The sequence below is a fragment of the Hippichthys cyanospilos genome, chromosome 13, assembly GCF_059441005.1.
Source record: "Hippichthys cyanospilos isolate Australia breed blue-spotted pipefish chromosome 13, RoL_Hcya_1.0, whole genome shotgun sequence".
NCBI lineage: Eukaryota > Metazoa > Chordata > Actinopteri > Syngnathiformes > Syngnathidae > Hippichthys > Hippichthys cyanospilos.
Window position 1 is genome coordinate 12,150,837 of NC_142381.1, and position 17,158 is coordinate 12,167,994.

The window sequence follows — 17,158 nt, forward strand, 5'->3', positions numbered from 1 at the left end:
AGACACAAATTGGCAGATGAAACAGGAGCTCTGATGGATGTTCTCACCTGCTGAACATTCTGCACACTTTCCAAAACAAATCAATAATCCCTCTACTGTGAGGTATCAAAAATATCTCAGTTCTCAGTCGATGTTTAATAATGAAATTTGGGCACATAAATAATTTGCTAAATTGCCCAAATAGGTGGGTCCGCAACTCATAGACTTTTATGCCAGTCGAAAGATAGTCAGTTCTGTCCCAGTCTATTCAGATGCGACATGCCATCACATAATTATGACTTTATACTTTGTTCCAAGTAGACATCTGCCACATAAGTTGAGTTTTAATGCACAAATGTGAATTTTTATTTGAATTTGAATTTTCGGCCGGATTCTTATTGACAATAATTACTGTAACAGGAAGAGTTAGAGCCGGAAGTCCGTTGGTTCCTATTGCATCTAACAGCAGCTTGTGTTAGCTGAGGTTGTTACGACCTTATTTTTAATAAAAGAAGCGAGCAGGCTGAACCACCATCTTTGTTCACGCGCAGTAATATTACAAAAACGAAGGGGATATGTAAAAGTTATGCCATCTCCAGCTGATTCAATTAAGAATGCTCCGGTTAGAGAACACTGAAAGGTTTGCCATTCGACCCATTCATAATTGCGGTCTTTTGGCATATACGCGCAATTTGGTAAAACACGGATTCTGCTCAACCTCGGGTATTTATGCTAAACTTGAACTGCGTCGCGAGGAAGAAGAAAAATGGCTTTGAGCGCATTCAACGTGACACTGGCTTACACTGTGGAAAATCTGAAAAACGCATAACTTAACGTCCAACAAATATAGAACTTATGGATATGAACACAAGAAATTACAAAGAGTTTACAAAAGATGGGATCTATTCCTTTTTGCTGTAGTTTTTATATTGTAAAGTGTTGGCATGTCTTATACATGGTAAACATAGAAAATACCAGAATTTGACCCCAAAATTAAGTATGTGTCTTATTCACAGGTGTGTCTTATATTTGGGGAATTATGGTATTATATCGACTATTCAAAAAATTGCTTTTCGCATTTGTAAACACAGTAACATGCAGATGAGGCACATGTTGTATTTAATTCCACTGGGGTAACATCCTCACCCTGTACCGTTGTTTCTCTGAATTGATGTGTGTAAGAGTGTAGCGTTGGCTCAAATTATTTGATTAAGTGTCACAGCCGTAATTTTCTGCTTGTGATCACAAGGTGGCTATAATTTTGTTTTGTTTTTAATTCATCCTGCCCTATTATAGTAAGGACATTTTGTAAACTTAACTATGGGTTAATGTATTTCTCTCTTTACAACCAAAACATTTAGAGTTTTCTTTTAATATAAAATTGGTTGTCACAGCATAGAGTTGTGTTTTAATGAGGACTAATTAACATAGAACACGCTCCATAGTCCAAACACAAGATGTTATTCCAAAACGTTCCTACTCTAGTCAAAGAGCTTAGATTCAGCTGAAGCCAAATACACTCACAAATCATACCTTGTAATCAATAGTTTTGCATTTGCATTCCGGGTTTATTACTCACAGACCGTAATTTACCACCCATGTTGTCATTTCTAGTATCGATCCCCCAGGACGAAAATATAATTGAGAAAAGATGAATATACTGCTTGATTTTATGTATAATAGCCTTGGTTATTGTAGACTTCTGCGCTCATACATTGCCAGTAGACATTTTCTCACACACTCACCCCCACCCACACACACGCAGTCTCCCGAGCCACCGTTGTGACTTTGAACGAATCCAGGTGGATTACCTATCGATTCTCCATGACTGAACATCATCTTTTCTTTTCACCTCTAAAAACCCGTGAGACAATTCACTGTCCTTTTGTAAAATGTGTTTATTGCTTTCCCGTGCACAGCTTTTAAGTCGCTCTTCTCGTTCATTACAGGACGCCTAACTGCTTTCATTATATATTTGCCTTCAATTTCATCCGCTGTGAGCCGGCATTTTTTTCTTCTTCTTCTTCTTCTTCTTCTTTAACGGTGCCTCCGGCCAAGCGCATGTGTCCAGTCAGACAGCTGAATAAACAGAGCACCCAGGGCAAACCCTCCAATACACTTCAGCATTTACAAAGCAGGCAATGATGACAGTTTTATTCCTGCGGATGGGCCTGCCAGCATTTGTGTCTGTGCGGAGGTTTGGAGCACATGTTTTCATGAGTGAAGTGTTTGAATAGAGGAGGAGACTGGAGTCAGGCCAGCGGCAGTAATGGACGGGGTACAGCTCAGTTAATGTTTTTATTCCTTGTCAGGATTATGACGGCGGTGTGAATATGAAGTCGTCAGTTTTCTTATTAATAGTGCTAAGTGTGATGGTGTTTTGCCTTTTACCTCCTACCATCTGACGTACCGTTCACAGCCAATCACATTGAAGGTAGCATTGCGAGTGGAGCAAGTGGGTACGTGTGACGTAGGCAAGTAGAGAACAGGGAAGAAAATTGGAAGGTATCATCAAAATATAACTGTAATATATTTTTTTGAACATAATTGGGCACCAGATTTCTAAATAGATAGATATGAACTAATTCTCTGCCTTTTTTTCATATTTAACTCACTATATAACAAGCAATAACAGATAGTGAACAACCTTTTAATTGCAATTACCAGTTAGTCAAATGTTTTTAAACAGTCAACAGTCCGTTTAGCTTAGTACAAACAAAATATGCAAAATACAAAATATAATAGACATGCTAATTTATTGTATCAATGTCATAACGTTACCATTTAATCGATGAATGGTGAATGTAAAATGTAAACTCACCATTAACTTCCAACTAATGGGAACCCTCAACTTATTTCTCTCTTTACACAGATGAAGACATCTGGATTTTTGAAAATGCAATAAGAATTCTCTCACAAGGAATCCTATTTGCATTGTCCAATCTTTCCTTATAACAGAATTTCCTTATGTGAGAAATGACGGTACAAAATCTGCAGTACCAAATGAACACAATACTGGAAGATGCAAAAACATGGTCCAAAAACGGTACTGTTTATAGAATAACGTCAATACAGTACAGTGCTGTACTTAACCACAGTATTATATACTGTACTGTATTTTTAATGTTGAGATTTGTCCCTCTCGGGAACAAATGAGTCTATTATGAGTTGTTGTGTTGACTTGAATTTTTTGCATGATGAAAATATTTGTTCCTCCTTCCCAAAGACATCTGTTTCTTATCTTTAACTTACCGGTATTTGTGAGTGAAATTTTCGTGGTCAAGTGACAGAAACGAAGCCAAGCCGGACAGTTTTCAAAATAAAAGATTTTTTAGAATTAAATAGCTTTCAGACTGGATGATACATAAATTGGAAATACTTCATTATTTCGGGTGCGACCCATGAGCCTCAGTACCAGGTGATTGGGGACCGCTGAATTTTAATACAGTACCCAATTGTTATTGTTCAAACACCAAAATGATCCAAAGTAGAGCTGGGATTTTTTATCAGACAGACAAGATTCACTGTCTGTTTTTAAAAGTCTTTGCGCACAACTGAATGTCAGCACACTTGAAGTAAGCAAAACTTTTCAAGATGGAAAAAGATCACGGGGTGATGAGGTGTATATAGAAGCTGACAATCTAACAACAAAGAGCACAGCAGATGCCTTGCATAAAAAGTACAGAAAAAATATAACGGACAAGGTCAAAATGAAAAATATGAGAACATGTTTGAGTCGCATTGTGCCGAGTAAAACGGAACGGTCGAGGATTTGTATTGATTGTATGCCTTGCTGTCATAGTCGTTGCAGCTGCAATCTTCTGGCTGTAGATAACGCTTTCTTGTCTTGTTGGAATCTTTTTGTGAAAATTGGTTTCATTTGACTGACGGTGTGACGATTAAATACAAGTGGTGCTTTATAGCGTGTTGAAAAGCTACAAATAATAAAGTGTCCCTTCCTCACAGAGCAAGATTCTTCATTTATGCAATCCTTTAGAAACGGCAAACTGTCAAGGTCGTTGGAGGTAATTTTAGATGCAGTATTTAACACCTTGTAATTTTTGTTTGTGCTACTTAGTAACAGCTTTGCAATTTGACATTCAGCGCTTTCAAAGCTGCGCTACATGTTGGAATTCTGTCGTTGTGATGCATGTAAAATTATCTGTTACCCAACTCATGCTTTTGTAGTGAAAGCAATGGCCAATGTATGTGTTGCCATCGCAACCAGAAATCCGGGTATGTTTCCTTGTCATTCTCAAGGTTGGAACACAGGACTGTTACTATGTGACCTTGTAAACACTGGTAATAGAAAATCAATGTTGTGTATAGAATACAATTATAATGCTCTGAATTTAATCATGGACGGAGTATTATAGCGAATAATAACATTTCCATTACAACGATGCAAGTGACATCCATGAGCGGTACGAGGAAAGTCAAGATTCCCAGCTAGTAAAAAGACCAGCGAGATCCAGCATCTGGTTCTAACATCTATGACATCTGACATAGAAAACATATTGTCTTCCAGGAGCAGTCATCATTATTCAGCTATCCTTTACCCTATGTTCACTGAAGCTCATCCAGACTTTAAGTGGAACCAGATGGCCCTCTATATTGTAAATGGTATTCTACAGTTCTGCGGGCTTTCTATCCAAGGGTCATTTGAGGATTGCTTTGCTTGCCGGGCTACGAGGATTCCAATTCCGTTTCTTAAGCATAACATGGTCAACCGACCGTAGCTCTTTAACATGAATGGATTTCATATCGAAACCACTGACCAAATACTTATGAAAGCGCCTGCTTTTGGCAGTGTAAAGACACCCGATGCAAGTATAAGGAAAGTAGTTACCATGTCATTAAAAAATGTCAGTATGAGGTGTTTAAGGTCAGGGAGAAAATATTTCACAGGGTCTATTATAATTCATATTTTCATTATGCGTTTTGTGCGGCATACACCCTTTCTAGGAACTTGTAAACAAAAATTTAAATAAAAACGAGGTTTTAACTCCACATTCCGAGTGTTTCAGAGCCCACCAAAGCTCAAGACATCACAAAAGTACAAATTGTATCCACCGCTAGGGCTACCGGAAATGATGATATACTAGCTAGAAAGCAAGCTATCATGGAGATACTGCGCTATCTTTTATTCACTAAACAAAATACTCAGTAATGTGCAACATTTTTAAAATTGGAGGTGGAGGAGCTCATGTCACTGGAGGTGAAGGTGGAGCCTCAAAACATCATAGTGAGGCAGTCGTGAAATCCCGATTCACATGGTTTCTGTGGTGTCACAGCTCTGGAAATAGCTGATGTGAAGATGGACATTTTCAGGATTGTATAAGGTGATTGAACTTCTGTATACCTACTTTCAACTCCTTTTGTAATGACAGTTCTTTGTAAAGGGAATATTGAGGTCTCAAGAAAAAAAAAAGTTTAATCTTCAAACCCTGAATTTTAAGTGCAGGACCACAATCAAAATGGTAAAGTTGTGCCAATATTTTGGGTATTATTATAATATTATCTACTTCAAAGCAAGGACCCTATTTTTTTTTTTTTTTAACCCTGAAGCGGCATGTAGAAACTACATGTAGCTTTTCTCTATTGATCACAGTGTTCAGTGATACTCCTCAAAGTTTATTGCACCATTTCTTTGTTGATACTTGGTACTATGCTTTTTTTATAGTACTGTATCACATAGGCAAGGCAGAATGTTTTTATAAAGCACAATTAATAGATGGCTGTTCACAGGTTTTCCTGAGGACTTCAACCTTTTCTGCAAATACTTAATATTAACTAGCCAACCTGTAAAGGTTGAAGTATAAGAGTCTTGGGATTTACCCCTGTGGAATCCCTCAGGTTACCGCCATTTGGATTTTCATCATCAATATGCAAAACCACCATTTTTATCAACCTGAGCTGTCCACTTTCACAGAAATGTAGTATTTGATATTTTCTAAGATGTGCACGCTTAACAAAATTCTACTACACGCACAAGCTCACTTTCCCCGTGGCGGAAGTATTTTCATTTTTACGAAAATATATTTGCAAGTTTATCAGGCTTCATTTAGATGCACATACTTATGCTCAAATGCACTGCGGAGACGAGATAAGCAGGCTCCAGGGAAAAACGATTGTTCCTTGAATAAACAACTACTCCTTTGTCTGCTGCATCCTACTCGTTCTCATCCCCTCCCCACCGTGCGCACACACGTACAAACAACACACTCGCTTATACTGTAGTGAAATATATGTCAAACCTCATAACGCTTCAACCCGCTGCCATTCCTGAAAATGAATGTGGAGCACAATGCGTTTTTTTTTTTTTTTTTTTCTGTGTGGCTCACCTGGATTAACATCACACATTATCTGAGAGGTCATTGCATTGCCGTGAGCGCGTTTCCCATCCTTGGATGGACTGCAGTGTGTCCCTTTCTGCTGACTGCCCGGGAGCAGCGTTGGGAAGGTGCCAAGAGGTTTAGGCAGAGTGTGGAGGCGGACAGAGTAGAGAGGCAAAGACTTCACATATTCGGAGTGTGCATGCCGGAAAATAGAGTTTTGGGTGTAGGGATGCTAGAATGGGATTCATGACAGCACTTCCTTTTCATTGAGAGTGTTTTAAGTTATTTCCATCAAGTAATACCCTTCAATCCACTTAGGTACTTTAGGCAATTTATTTGCGTGCCTATTGTCTAAAATGATGAGGACTCCAAAGTATTATAAGAGGTTTTTGGCTCCCCTTTGTGACAAGTACCAGCTGGGAAAAAGTGGTGATTAACGGTAATTATAAAGAGAATTCATCAAGACTCAAACTGTCCTCACAAAACATGTTTTTACATGACCTCTCCCTCCTGTTGATGGTGCATGCGGTCAACTTTACTCCACAGAGAAATCAGTGTATTTGAATTAAGTAGCAATGTGATTTTTTTTGATATATTAAATATTTTTACAGTTTTTTTCCTACTCTCACTTGCTATGGCAAAGTTTAAACTGCATACAAGTACATATTATATGTGATTTTGTGCTAAAAAGATCAGATCCCCAGCGAGAGCATATGCAGAACACACTAATGACCAATTCAAAGCAGGTAACGGAGGTAACCATGCATTTACATGGCCACATATTTTGGTCAGAGAAAGGGTTTTAAAAACCCAAATGTTGCCATTATTCTGGTTTTAAAACAGTCATTTACTGTATGTAAGCACAGTGTTGGTGTACAACAAAAAGCTGTTTTTAAATTAATGTTTCCAACCAGCGCTGTGAGACTTGTTGCTAAAGCACAGAAGAGCAAAGAAGTTGCAACATGTTTTGTCATTATTAGGTGCTTTTGATGATTTTTGGCTTGGTTTGGACATATTAAAATTATTTGCATTTTTTCCTCTCTGTTTACTAATGTACCAAATATTCTCCAAATACAGTATATGAGACTTCTTAAAAGGCGGACACAAATCCCTCCTTTTAAAAAATGTCAGCACTGCAGCCCAGACTGGCTTTTGCATAAACGAGGGCTACAGACTTTGACAGATGCTTTCTTTTGGCTTTTAGATCTGACTGCATATTATGAATAGGTCGGCATCAAAAGGACAGAGGGTCGATGTGTTAAACAAAGATGTGCTAGGTCAAAGAGACCGACACAATGAATGGTTTTATGAATTAAAAAAAACAAACCTTTGATTCTGGATTCTGAAACGAATGCAGTGCCGCTAAAAACATTGTAATGTGCTCTTCTTCTGGTCCTCCTCAGCAAACAGGCTGCAAAGTTCTACAGTAATTGTAAGTTACGAATAGTTTTTCTTTTCGGAAGAGCAAAAAGGAGAGCGCAGCTGTAATCAATACTGCTGGAGATAAAAGTGTGCATTAGCACCTCTGTGTTTTCTCAAGAGGGAGAAAAAGATGAACTTTGGCATTGTTTTTTTGGGTGATGAAATACAAAGTCTTCACAGTCTTTAACATGGAATAAAATTTAGTTTAGGGTCTAAGATAATGCCCATGTTTTTAACTTTGTATAAGGGAGTGAGGCAGCACGTTGGAAGACTGGTTGCACGTCCATCTCACATGTTTAGTTTGTGGGTTCTATGTGGGCTCCAATCTTCCTATGTGGAGTTTGCCCTACTCGGCTTTTCCCCCCTACAGGTGAATGTATACTTTATTCCTCCTTTGCAGGAAATTAAGGTGTTACAGCAATAACAGTTGGACCGTCATGATATATGTAACCTCTAAAGTCAGGTATTGACTCATACTCGCGTTTTGGAAAATTCACTCAAATATATTAGAATTATACTCGACATAGACATCGAAAAAATGCAGTACAGTTAAACTCCTCTACAATGAAACCTGCATATACCCCTCAGTGTGAAAAAAAAATCTATGCATTGAAGACTTTCTGTCTTTCTTTACTTCCGCATACAAAGAAAAATACCCCCCCTGCATAATACAAAATGTTTTTTTTTCTGCATTTGCGCTTGCATTTGCACTGAAATTCACTACTGCGAAAACAAGGCTGCAGCAAAAGTCTTGCCTGGTTTACACTTGATGCGCCAAGACGCGTTTTGCAGCACTTTATACTTTGGAGCTGCTTTTCCCCCCCACAATCAGACGATATCCTCCCATACTCTAGGTGGCACTAAATGGAATACAGCATACAAACAACACTACGATAGTCTATAAAAGAGATAGAGAATCCTAGTAGATTCAAACAATCCAAATGATTTCAAGGGTTTTATAGCAGACTCCTCATTTCTCCCGAGCGTGGTGCTCGCCAGGAGTTGTTTACGGTATTTATATCACGGCATTCCTTTTCAGACGAATCATAAAGGTGTTTGTATCGGCGAACTTCCATAAGCAATAGTTCGTCTACCATGTTTTCCGCTCGTAAAGAAATTCCGGAAGATAAGTGTTATGAAAAATGTGTTCTGCACGGACTTCGCATGAATCCTCAAAATGTCAATTTTTATGGTAGAAATCAGAACAGTATCATGCGATTTCTATGACTGCCAGCTTTGGAATCATACAGTAATCCAGATCAGGATTTCCAGCGTCCTAGAGTGAACAGTGTGAAACTCTGCTCAACTTAACACTTGATGGAAGCCTTATATTTTTATTCTTTAGCTTGGAGGTAAAAGAGAGATCAAGAAGGTAAGAAAAGGGTCAAGTAAGTTCCCTTTTAGAAACGATCAACCAGGTGGAATGACTTTCTCTGAGCGTCTCCGCTGCTGGTTTTGAGCAAGAGGAGAGGAAAAATGAATGCTGACGTGTTCATGTAGGAATCCAATGATGTTGTCAGAGATTGAGAGAAGCATATTACAAACTCTGCTGGTGGTCCAGGTGGCAGGGCCATCTCACCTCATTAAAGAATATTATCCGCCTAAGCGCCCATGTCGTCCCCGACTGCCACCTGTTCCGGGGAGCTTTTACGTCAGGGACGGACGAGGAGAAATGAGTGGGAGGCGCGAGGAACATTTTTTGGCCTGGAGCCTCGCGTAAATCTTTTCATATTTTACGTGTGATTGATGGGCTCCTCCAAATGTAATTATGTTGAACAAACCGACAGTGGACGGAAGATGCGCACGGTCGAGCTGTTGATGAAACGCGGCCGATGGCGCGCGAGGAAGACCACGTTGGCAGGGAACAAGTGAATGCAACCGTCTGAAGCACCAAGATAAGACGAGTAAAAAGGATCAGGCACACCAATGATACATTGTGGGTGGACCAGGCATTTGCTTCCTCCTCCTTCGGGTTCTTGCACTTCCCTCTGAAGACCTCTCTGAGTGTCCCTGTGGTCTTTCCACCAATGTAAAGATCACAAGCTTATCTGTGACGCCTGGACAGCATTGTTTTGGAGCATGCCTGGCGTGCCTCTATGCTTTACTTCAATTATGTGTGTATTTCCATTAAACAATATTAATTTTTCTGTTTGCGGTTTGTGCGCTTAAATACGTTTCTACTTGAAATGGCCGTTTATTGGGTGGGCCATTTAGAGGGGCTGTTATTCAGTATTTTGACTAATTTCGGCATCAGCCTTTTTTTTTTATCTGTTAGTAATTGAAAAAAAAAAATAAAACTGTCCTAACTTTACTAAACTACGTCTTTAAATTTTAAGTTAACTATAAAAGATTCTGCTGAGCCTGGGAGCAATTTGCACTTTTTACTAGCGGAATTGGAGATATGACGGATAATTTTAACATTTATGCATTTTTTCTTTTATTTCGGAGAACTTTAAATACTGAAGAGAGTAATTACTATAGGGAGCTATTCTTTAAGTTTTCATTTTACGTTTTAAAACGTGCAGATGACCTTGTGTGCTCCCTTAAATTTTTGCTTTTTGTATGTTGTCTGAAATGAAAAAAAAAACCATGAATCTAAAAAGTGGTTGAAAAAAAAACCCTCCAAACCATACTGAATTTTGTTTTAACTTTTTTAAATTTTTCATTTTTTTTCAAAATTTATAGGGAATATTTTGTCAGTAATTCATGTGATAGCCAACATATTTTTAGTCATACCTTTTAAATGTGCTAAATATGTGTTCATTTTGTTAGGGGCCTTACAAACCAAACAAGTCTAACTGGCTAGATTGTTACCTTGTGTCGTTGATAATTGTTTAATTCCACTCTGAACTTTAGCTTCTTTTGTGTGTGTCGAATGATCCCAAACTTCAGACTTGCTGGCTTTTATATATGCATTATTTGCATGAAAACGGAATAATTTAACATGATAAAACATTTAACATTCAGCAAATTACAACACGCTATGACTGTCGAACACCTGTATGAACTCATCTCTGGGATATAAATGTGTGATGCACACGTTTTGATATACACCATCATAAGTAGGGAGGGAATAATAATGATAGCGTTCTGGTAATGAAACATATCCTGGCGCTGTAGCACATGTAAATGAGGAACCTCGTTGGGGGGAAATCAACTTTTATCACCCGCCGCGCCACGCTGCGCTATTTTTGATTGACACCAGCAAATGCTATGCGCCGGCGCAACGCACCTTCCTCAAGGTGGTGCGGCACATTTGCCCCGCGCTGCTGCTTTTTGTTCAATATTATGCGTATAAATATATTTCGCAGTGTTTCCCTCGTGTTACTTGGGTCTCTTTCAATTCAATTCAAAGGGATTTATTGGCAAAGCGTCGTTGCCTGATACAATTTGCGCACTACTCTATTTCTCTCCACTCATTATTGCAGCTTGTTTTATAACTTGCGTATTTATTACATCCTCTCTGGCTCCAGGGATCTATTCCAAGTCTGCACCTTTAATGTGCTAATGCTTCTATTCTCCCACTCCCTTCATTTATAAGGAATTATAGGATCTATTTCCATTTAGTGCTGTATATGTAACTTGGCCTGCATGGGATTTACCGCTCATCCAAATGAGTCTGCTTCGAAATGGAAGCCATATACTTGCCATTGTTATGGTAGAAATAGTAAAATTGTTATTGCCCGGTCCTTGAATAGATCTATATCACAATACTCCAAAACTCGTGGCATGGAAAATAACGCGTGACAGAGATGTTATGAATACATTTGAGAGACTTTTCAAAAGAAATGTGACGTGTTTTCCACAAAAATTGTGAATAAATTAATCAAATGGGTTGTATTGTAATAAACTAATGAAGACAATGTATAAAATATGCTTTTATTGATTTCTATAAAACATTTCAAGCTAAAATACAGTTCATGTGCAATTGAAACACAACTTCAAGCACATGTGGTGTATAGTTTCTTAAGCTATTTTGAGTCATTTTGTTAAAAATAATTTTACATCTAAAACTAAGCAGTTTTTTACTCTAGTGTTCAGCTTTTCATATTTATAAATATGAATGATTATTATTTATATATAGGAAAGGTTTTGTGCAAATGTGTATACTTTTTTTCAAATGTTGAATCTAAAAATCAATTTGAAAATATTATTTGTTTAAACAATAAGGCAGTGTAAGGTCAAATATTTATAATTATATGAATTTAAAGATCAAATTATAAAATAAATAAAACCATAACTTTTCTCTTTAAGTATTAAGTAGATTAATTTGATGAATTCAAACATTTTTAGTTTTTTTTTTGCCTTCCTTTGCAGTCATACTCTCAAGAAATAAGATTATACTGTTTAATTTAAAATGTTGAATACAATTTTCCTCAAAACTACAATGACTATAATACCTACGAAATACAAATGATATCTGGAAGTAGATGATGTCTTACCAAAAATGCTTTTTTGAAACGGTCGAAAATGCGCATTGTAGCAGGTACATGTTTACGAGATGTTTTACACACTCACCGGTGAGCATTAAGTATACCTGCACAATCGAATATGTTTAAATAATTAAAAAAATAGCGTCTAATGAAAAACAATTCTTGCACTGGCACAGTCACCGATGTATGTCCGCTACTGCGGATGTAATTTGTGCCGGAGGATATAGACTTCCAAACAGCAGCAATAACAGTGAAAGGTGTCACCCAAGGGACTCACCTAGCTCACGTTTTAATAATATATATTGTTTACAGCATTATTTAGTCATGAATGGGAATAACCACATGATCAATTTGCAATGAATTTTTCAAACTGTGGGAGGAAATATGATCAATATATGATGAAGTGTCACTGTGAAGAATTGCTGCAAGAGCAGATCCCAGAATCTTTTTTCCCTGTTTTCCTCCCAGACTTTGACCCCAACCTCGGAATGATGGCCGGGATCACGCCCATCAACCCCTTGATGCCTGCCCTGGGCATGGTGCCCGCCCCCCTCTCGCACGACGTGCCCGTCGTCAAGGAGATCATCCATTGCAAGAGCTGCACCCTTTTCCCACCTAACCCCAGTAAGTCTGTAGTCCCTTTTTGCTTTTATTCAAGACTAAAAAGCAACGCCATTTATAAACAATGCCACATTTATAAACATTTGCCCTTGAAGTGGGCCCGTCACGATAATTACGATGTTGACGACGAATAACTAAATTGTACGAACATGACAGGTACAGTGTACCTATAGTCAAGTCCTCTTTATTTATTTTCCTTCACACCACGACTCTCGCTCTCCCGCAGCTCTCGCTCCTGCGCGCACGTCAATCAAATGAGGCAACTTGCAACACTTCCATTCAGAACAGAAAACATGCAAATAAATGAAAACACGGTACATGCTAAATAATATATTACAGTTATGAAACTTTAGGGGGATGCGGGCTATCCGTGTGCGCTAATGTGAGCGCAACACTGAGAAGGACATTGAGGAAAACTTTTTAAGGCAAGAAGAGTTGCGTACCAAATACTAAACTCATCTTAGTAACCCCCCCAAAAAATATTACACTATGTGCACCCTTGCTCATTACTTAAGCAAGTCTGTGGCTTTTCTTGGTCAGTTCTCTGCTTTTGTTTTTTTGTTTTTTTATTTTTTTCCAAATAAAAAAGCATTTTGGAAGTTTTACTGGTAACTTCAACATGGAACAAGCTAGTCTTTGTGAAGAACTTTTCACTATCTAACAACAAAGAAATAAAATTGCACTCCAGGCTTGTAAAGTGGTTTAGTCTGACAGTGCAGCATTTTGATTCATACATCAGACATAATGGTGTCAGTATTGGTCGCCATTATTCGTGAGTTACCTAAGTTACTTACATTAGAGCATTCTAAGTGAAGTTAATGTGCGCATGTAAATTAATATGTAACTTGAGTTGATGTTTATGGTATACTTAATTAGAAGGTAGGATGTTCCATTCTATGGTTATCATCTTTTGACATTGCAGTCACCGTTCTGATTTTCTTATTTGAAGATAAACTCATAAACACAAATGAAATCTTAATAACAATTTGTATTGCCCTAGAATTTTTAAGGGAACATGCTTGTGATAAGCCCTTCGACAAAAACTGTCTTCTGCTTAGCAGAAATACGTTAGCTATGATATACATATTTAATATATATTTCTTAGTTAAGCCCCTGTAGGAAACGTTTTGTGTGGAGGTGAGTAAATATTTGGTTGTCAAACCTAGGTGTGTGTGTGGGGGGGAATTGGGTTCAATTTTGACTCGAGCAGTTATTCTAAGAGATAAAACTTGTACTGTTATTCTTTTAGCATCAAGTCAGCCCATAATGAGGGTTCACAGTCACACACAAAAGCAAAGCTTGTGATATTTTCAGGTCACATTTGTTTATTCAGACTGCAAGTGCGAAGCGCTATTTATCTCCCTTCCACCTCCCCAATTACTGCGAGTCACAACGGCGGCGCTGTCACTGAGAGCACCGTGGCTCCATTTTCAGAAGAAAAGTTTGCTCATCAGGACTTCTTATTGTTGTCTTCACAGAGATGAAAGCTCTTGATGGTGAGGGTTTAGTCAACTACTTTTAACAAGACATACAGTAGTGGTGTAGTGGTAAACTGCTTTTGGAAGCATATTTTTGTATGGTGGGGAAAGGTGATTTATTAAAGTAGGGCTTCCAATATGCTCGGACCACTTTAAAAATTCACGTAATTTGCTTGTGCCTCAAGCTATTTTAGTCTATTTTTGACCTCTCTGTGGTTTTATTTATCACTTCGCTTATGGACTTTTTTTTTTTTTGGGTCCCATCTTCTATTTTTCCTTTTCTGTTCCCGCCTCGCCTCACATCTCGCAATATGTCACGTAAAGCACTTAATCTCCCGGTGAGCCGACGACGCAGCCGACATCTGAGGAAACAGATGATAGGGTTGATTTCAGTCAAGAAAGCCAAGTTTCCGCTCTCAATTTAATTCTTAAGAAAGCATGGATGTTTTTTTTTTTTCCTTTGGACTGCAATTGAGCTATGGCTCAGTCTTTGTTCATTATTGTGCTAATACTACGGTACAGAATATAGCATGGTGTGTTTTGCCATGCCGTACAGTAGGTATATTATATACATGGAATGAACATCGATTGAACATCAAGCATTTTCCAATGTCGTACCCCCTGTTAAATATTTTTTCCACCAACAAGTTCCCACTAACCTGTATTTAGAGTGTGAAAAAGAAGACCTAAAGCAGATTTTGGAGCAGAGCAAACATTGGAACCACATTTGTTGTGGTATATCAATGCTTATGTTCAGCAACTACAGTATCCATCTTATTTCTAACTCATCTGCTGAAAAATTGTCACTAATGAAAATCTGCATCACAAAATAAAGGCATACAATGTCATGCAAATGAGTCACACAATTTAGCAATATGTTGCCTCACGTTCCAATGAATTTGCTCTTAATTTGAAAATGCAGATGTTCGTATCCTGTCAATACATTAAGGAGTATTGAAATAGATTCACGTACCCCCAAGGATATACGTTGAAAACCACTGAATTAGTGAATTGTTTTAAAAATTGTATTTCTTTTCCCACTAACAAGGCTATTTTCTCATTTTTGACTGAAAAAATAGGGAGAGAAAAACGTTTTTCATCAGTTAACTGGTTTTGTCTGTAACATATCAGAAATTTGGCAAATATAGTAATAATTGCTCTCCAAAGTAAGGGCAAATGTTTGTAGATATAGCCTGTTTTTAAAATATCTTATTTTAATTAAACAATGATAATCAGTCTGCGTTGTTACAGGACTAAACAAATCAATACATATTTATTCTTCAGATTATGGAATTGTAAAATTGTACATCTCTGGTGTCACCTCGGCAAACTAAAGAGACACACACTTTCCTTATTCCAAGCATTTATTTCAAGGTGGGGGATTTCTTTCACCTTGAATATCAATGAGCCCTATTTGCAAATCAGAACCCTTGTGAATATGCAAACACCCCACACAAATCAGCAGGACTAGTATATTGACGATAATAAACGGTTACAGTCTTGATATAGGGCTCGTGGTTAAATTCGCGTGGAGCCGTGCTCGAAATGCATACCGCGGCGTCCAGGGGTTCAATTGTATCTCCAGACCCTTTGTTGTAAGTCATTCCCATTTTCTCATCGCTGCGCTCTTTGAGCTCATGATTGAGGGTCGCGTCGAAGTCTTGAGTTCATTTGGGGACAACCTTTGAGCGAGTGGCACCTTTTTACCATTTAAAGGAGCCGGTCGGGAATTATCAGGGGAATTGCGTTCTGGATTCCTCCTGGAAATCTCAGATGGATTTCACATCCGACCTGAGATTGAAAAGCAGGAATTCCGAGAGGGTGTCTGGGGAATGTGACCTTTAAGACTCGGAGATGGGAAGATGATATAATGTTTACCCGCAGTATACTACCTCTCATTTTTTTATTTTATTTTTTTAAATGGGATAGAATGGCACCCTCTGCCTCGTGCGTGTTCTGGTTTTGATTTCTAATTTGGAGGAATAGTTTGGCAACTGGTTTTATGGGCTTAGCCGTGAGACATGACTGAGTTAGGCCATTTACAGTGAACAGCAAATGACAAAATGGCTCCCTCCTGAGATGGTTAAAAACGGGTGGATTTTGTTGCATAATTCAAATTCCACAAACGTAATATTAATCAGACTGTCAAATTTAGACTAGTGGGAATGCTTCAAACATGTCATTATAGAGACTTTTTTTTTTTTTTTAAACTCCCTGTTTCAGTTCAAGTCCCGGTTACTTCACTGCCTTAGGAACGGAACTCCTCTGTAAAAAGAGTTTTGCTTATATGATATTGCACAGAATCTTTTTGCAATTGCACTTCCATTTTTGCCGTTGTACTTCTCTCTAATTTAAGTTACTGTTCGGTCATTTGGAACGTACGGAAATGTCAAGATGCCAATGTCAAATAAACATTTTTGATTGGCAAACTTGTTCAATTGTATTTCAAGTACATTTAAACATATATTAAATAGTCTTTAATATAGGTACAAATATGGTCAAATATACTACTGTCAAATACATTTGAACATGATTCAATATACATTTTAACATACGTATTAGCTCAATTTAAAAAAGATAGCATTTTTTTCCCATAATGCTACAGGGTAAATTCGGGAACAAATGCTAAGTTTTTAGCATCATAATACTACGTAAATACTATAATAATAGTGTATAGTATGTAATAATAATAATAATATTAGTACTACAGAAAACAATGTATTCATTAAGACATGCATGGCGTAATAACATTTGTATGTTTGTGTAGTTGCACAGTTAGCGCTGAGCCCCAGGAACTCAGAATGTGATGCAAAGGAATTTGACAGCCCAGCTGTAAATAAGCGTTAGATTTGTGGATATAATAAGTAACAGCAACACTGATGAAGGA

General features: G+C 37.9%; 1 protein-coding gene across 8 annotated transcripts in view; it reads left to right on the top strand.

Annotated features, from left to right (window-relative positions):
• enox2 (ecto-NOX disulfide-thiol exchanger 2) overlaps positions 1-17,158 on the top strand; it is a 159,033-nt gene that overhangs the window by 104,004 nt on the left and 37,871 nt on the right. For all 8 annotated transcript variants that reach the window (XM_088431722.1, XM_088431721.1, XM_088431727.1 and 5 more), the window contains one exon: positions 12,641-12,796. In XM_088431722.1, the coding sequence (XP_088287848.1) occupies positions 12,641-12,796 (156 nt within the window). The remainder of the gene's footprint in view (positions 1-12,640; positions 12,797-17,158) is intronic.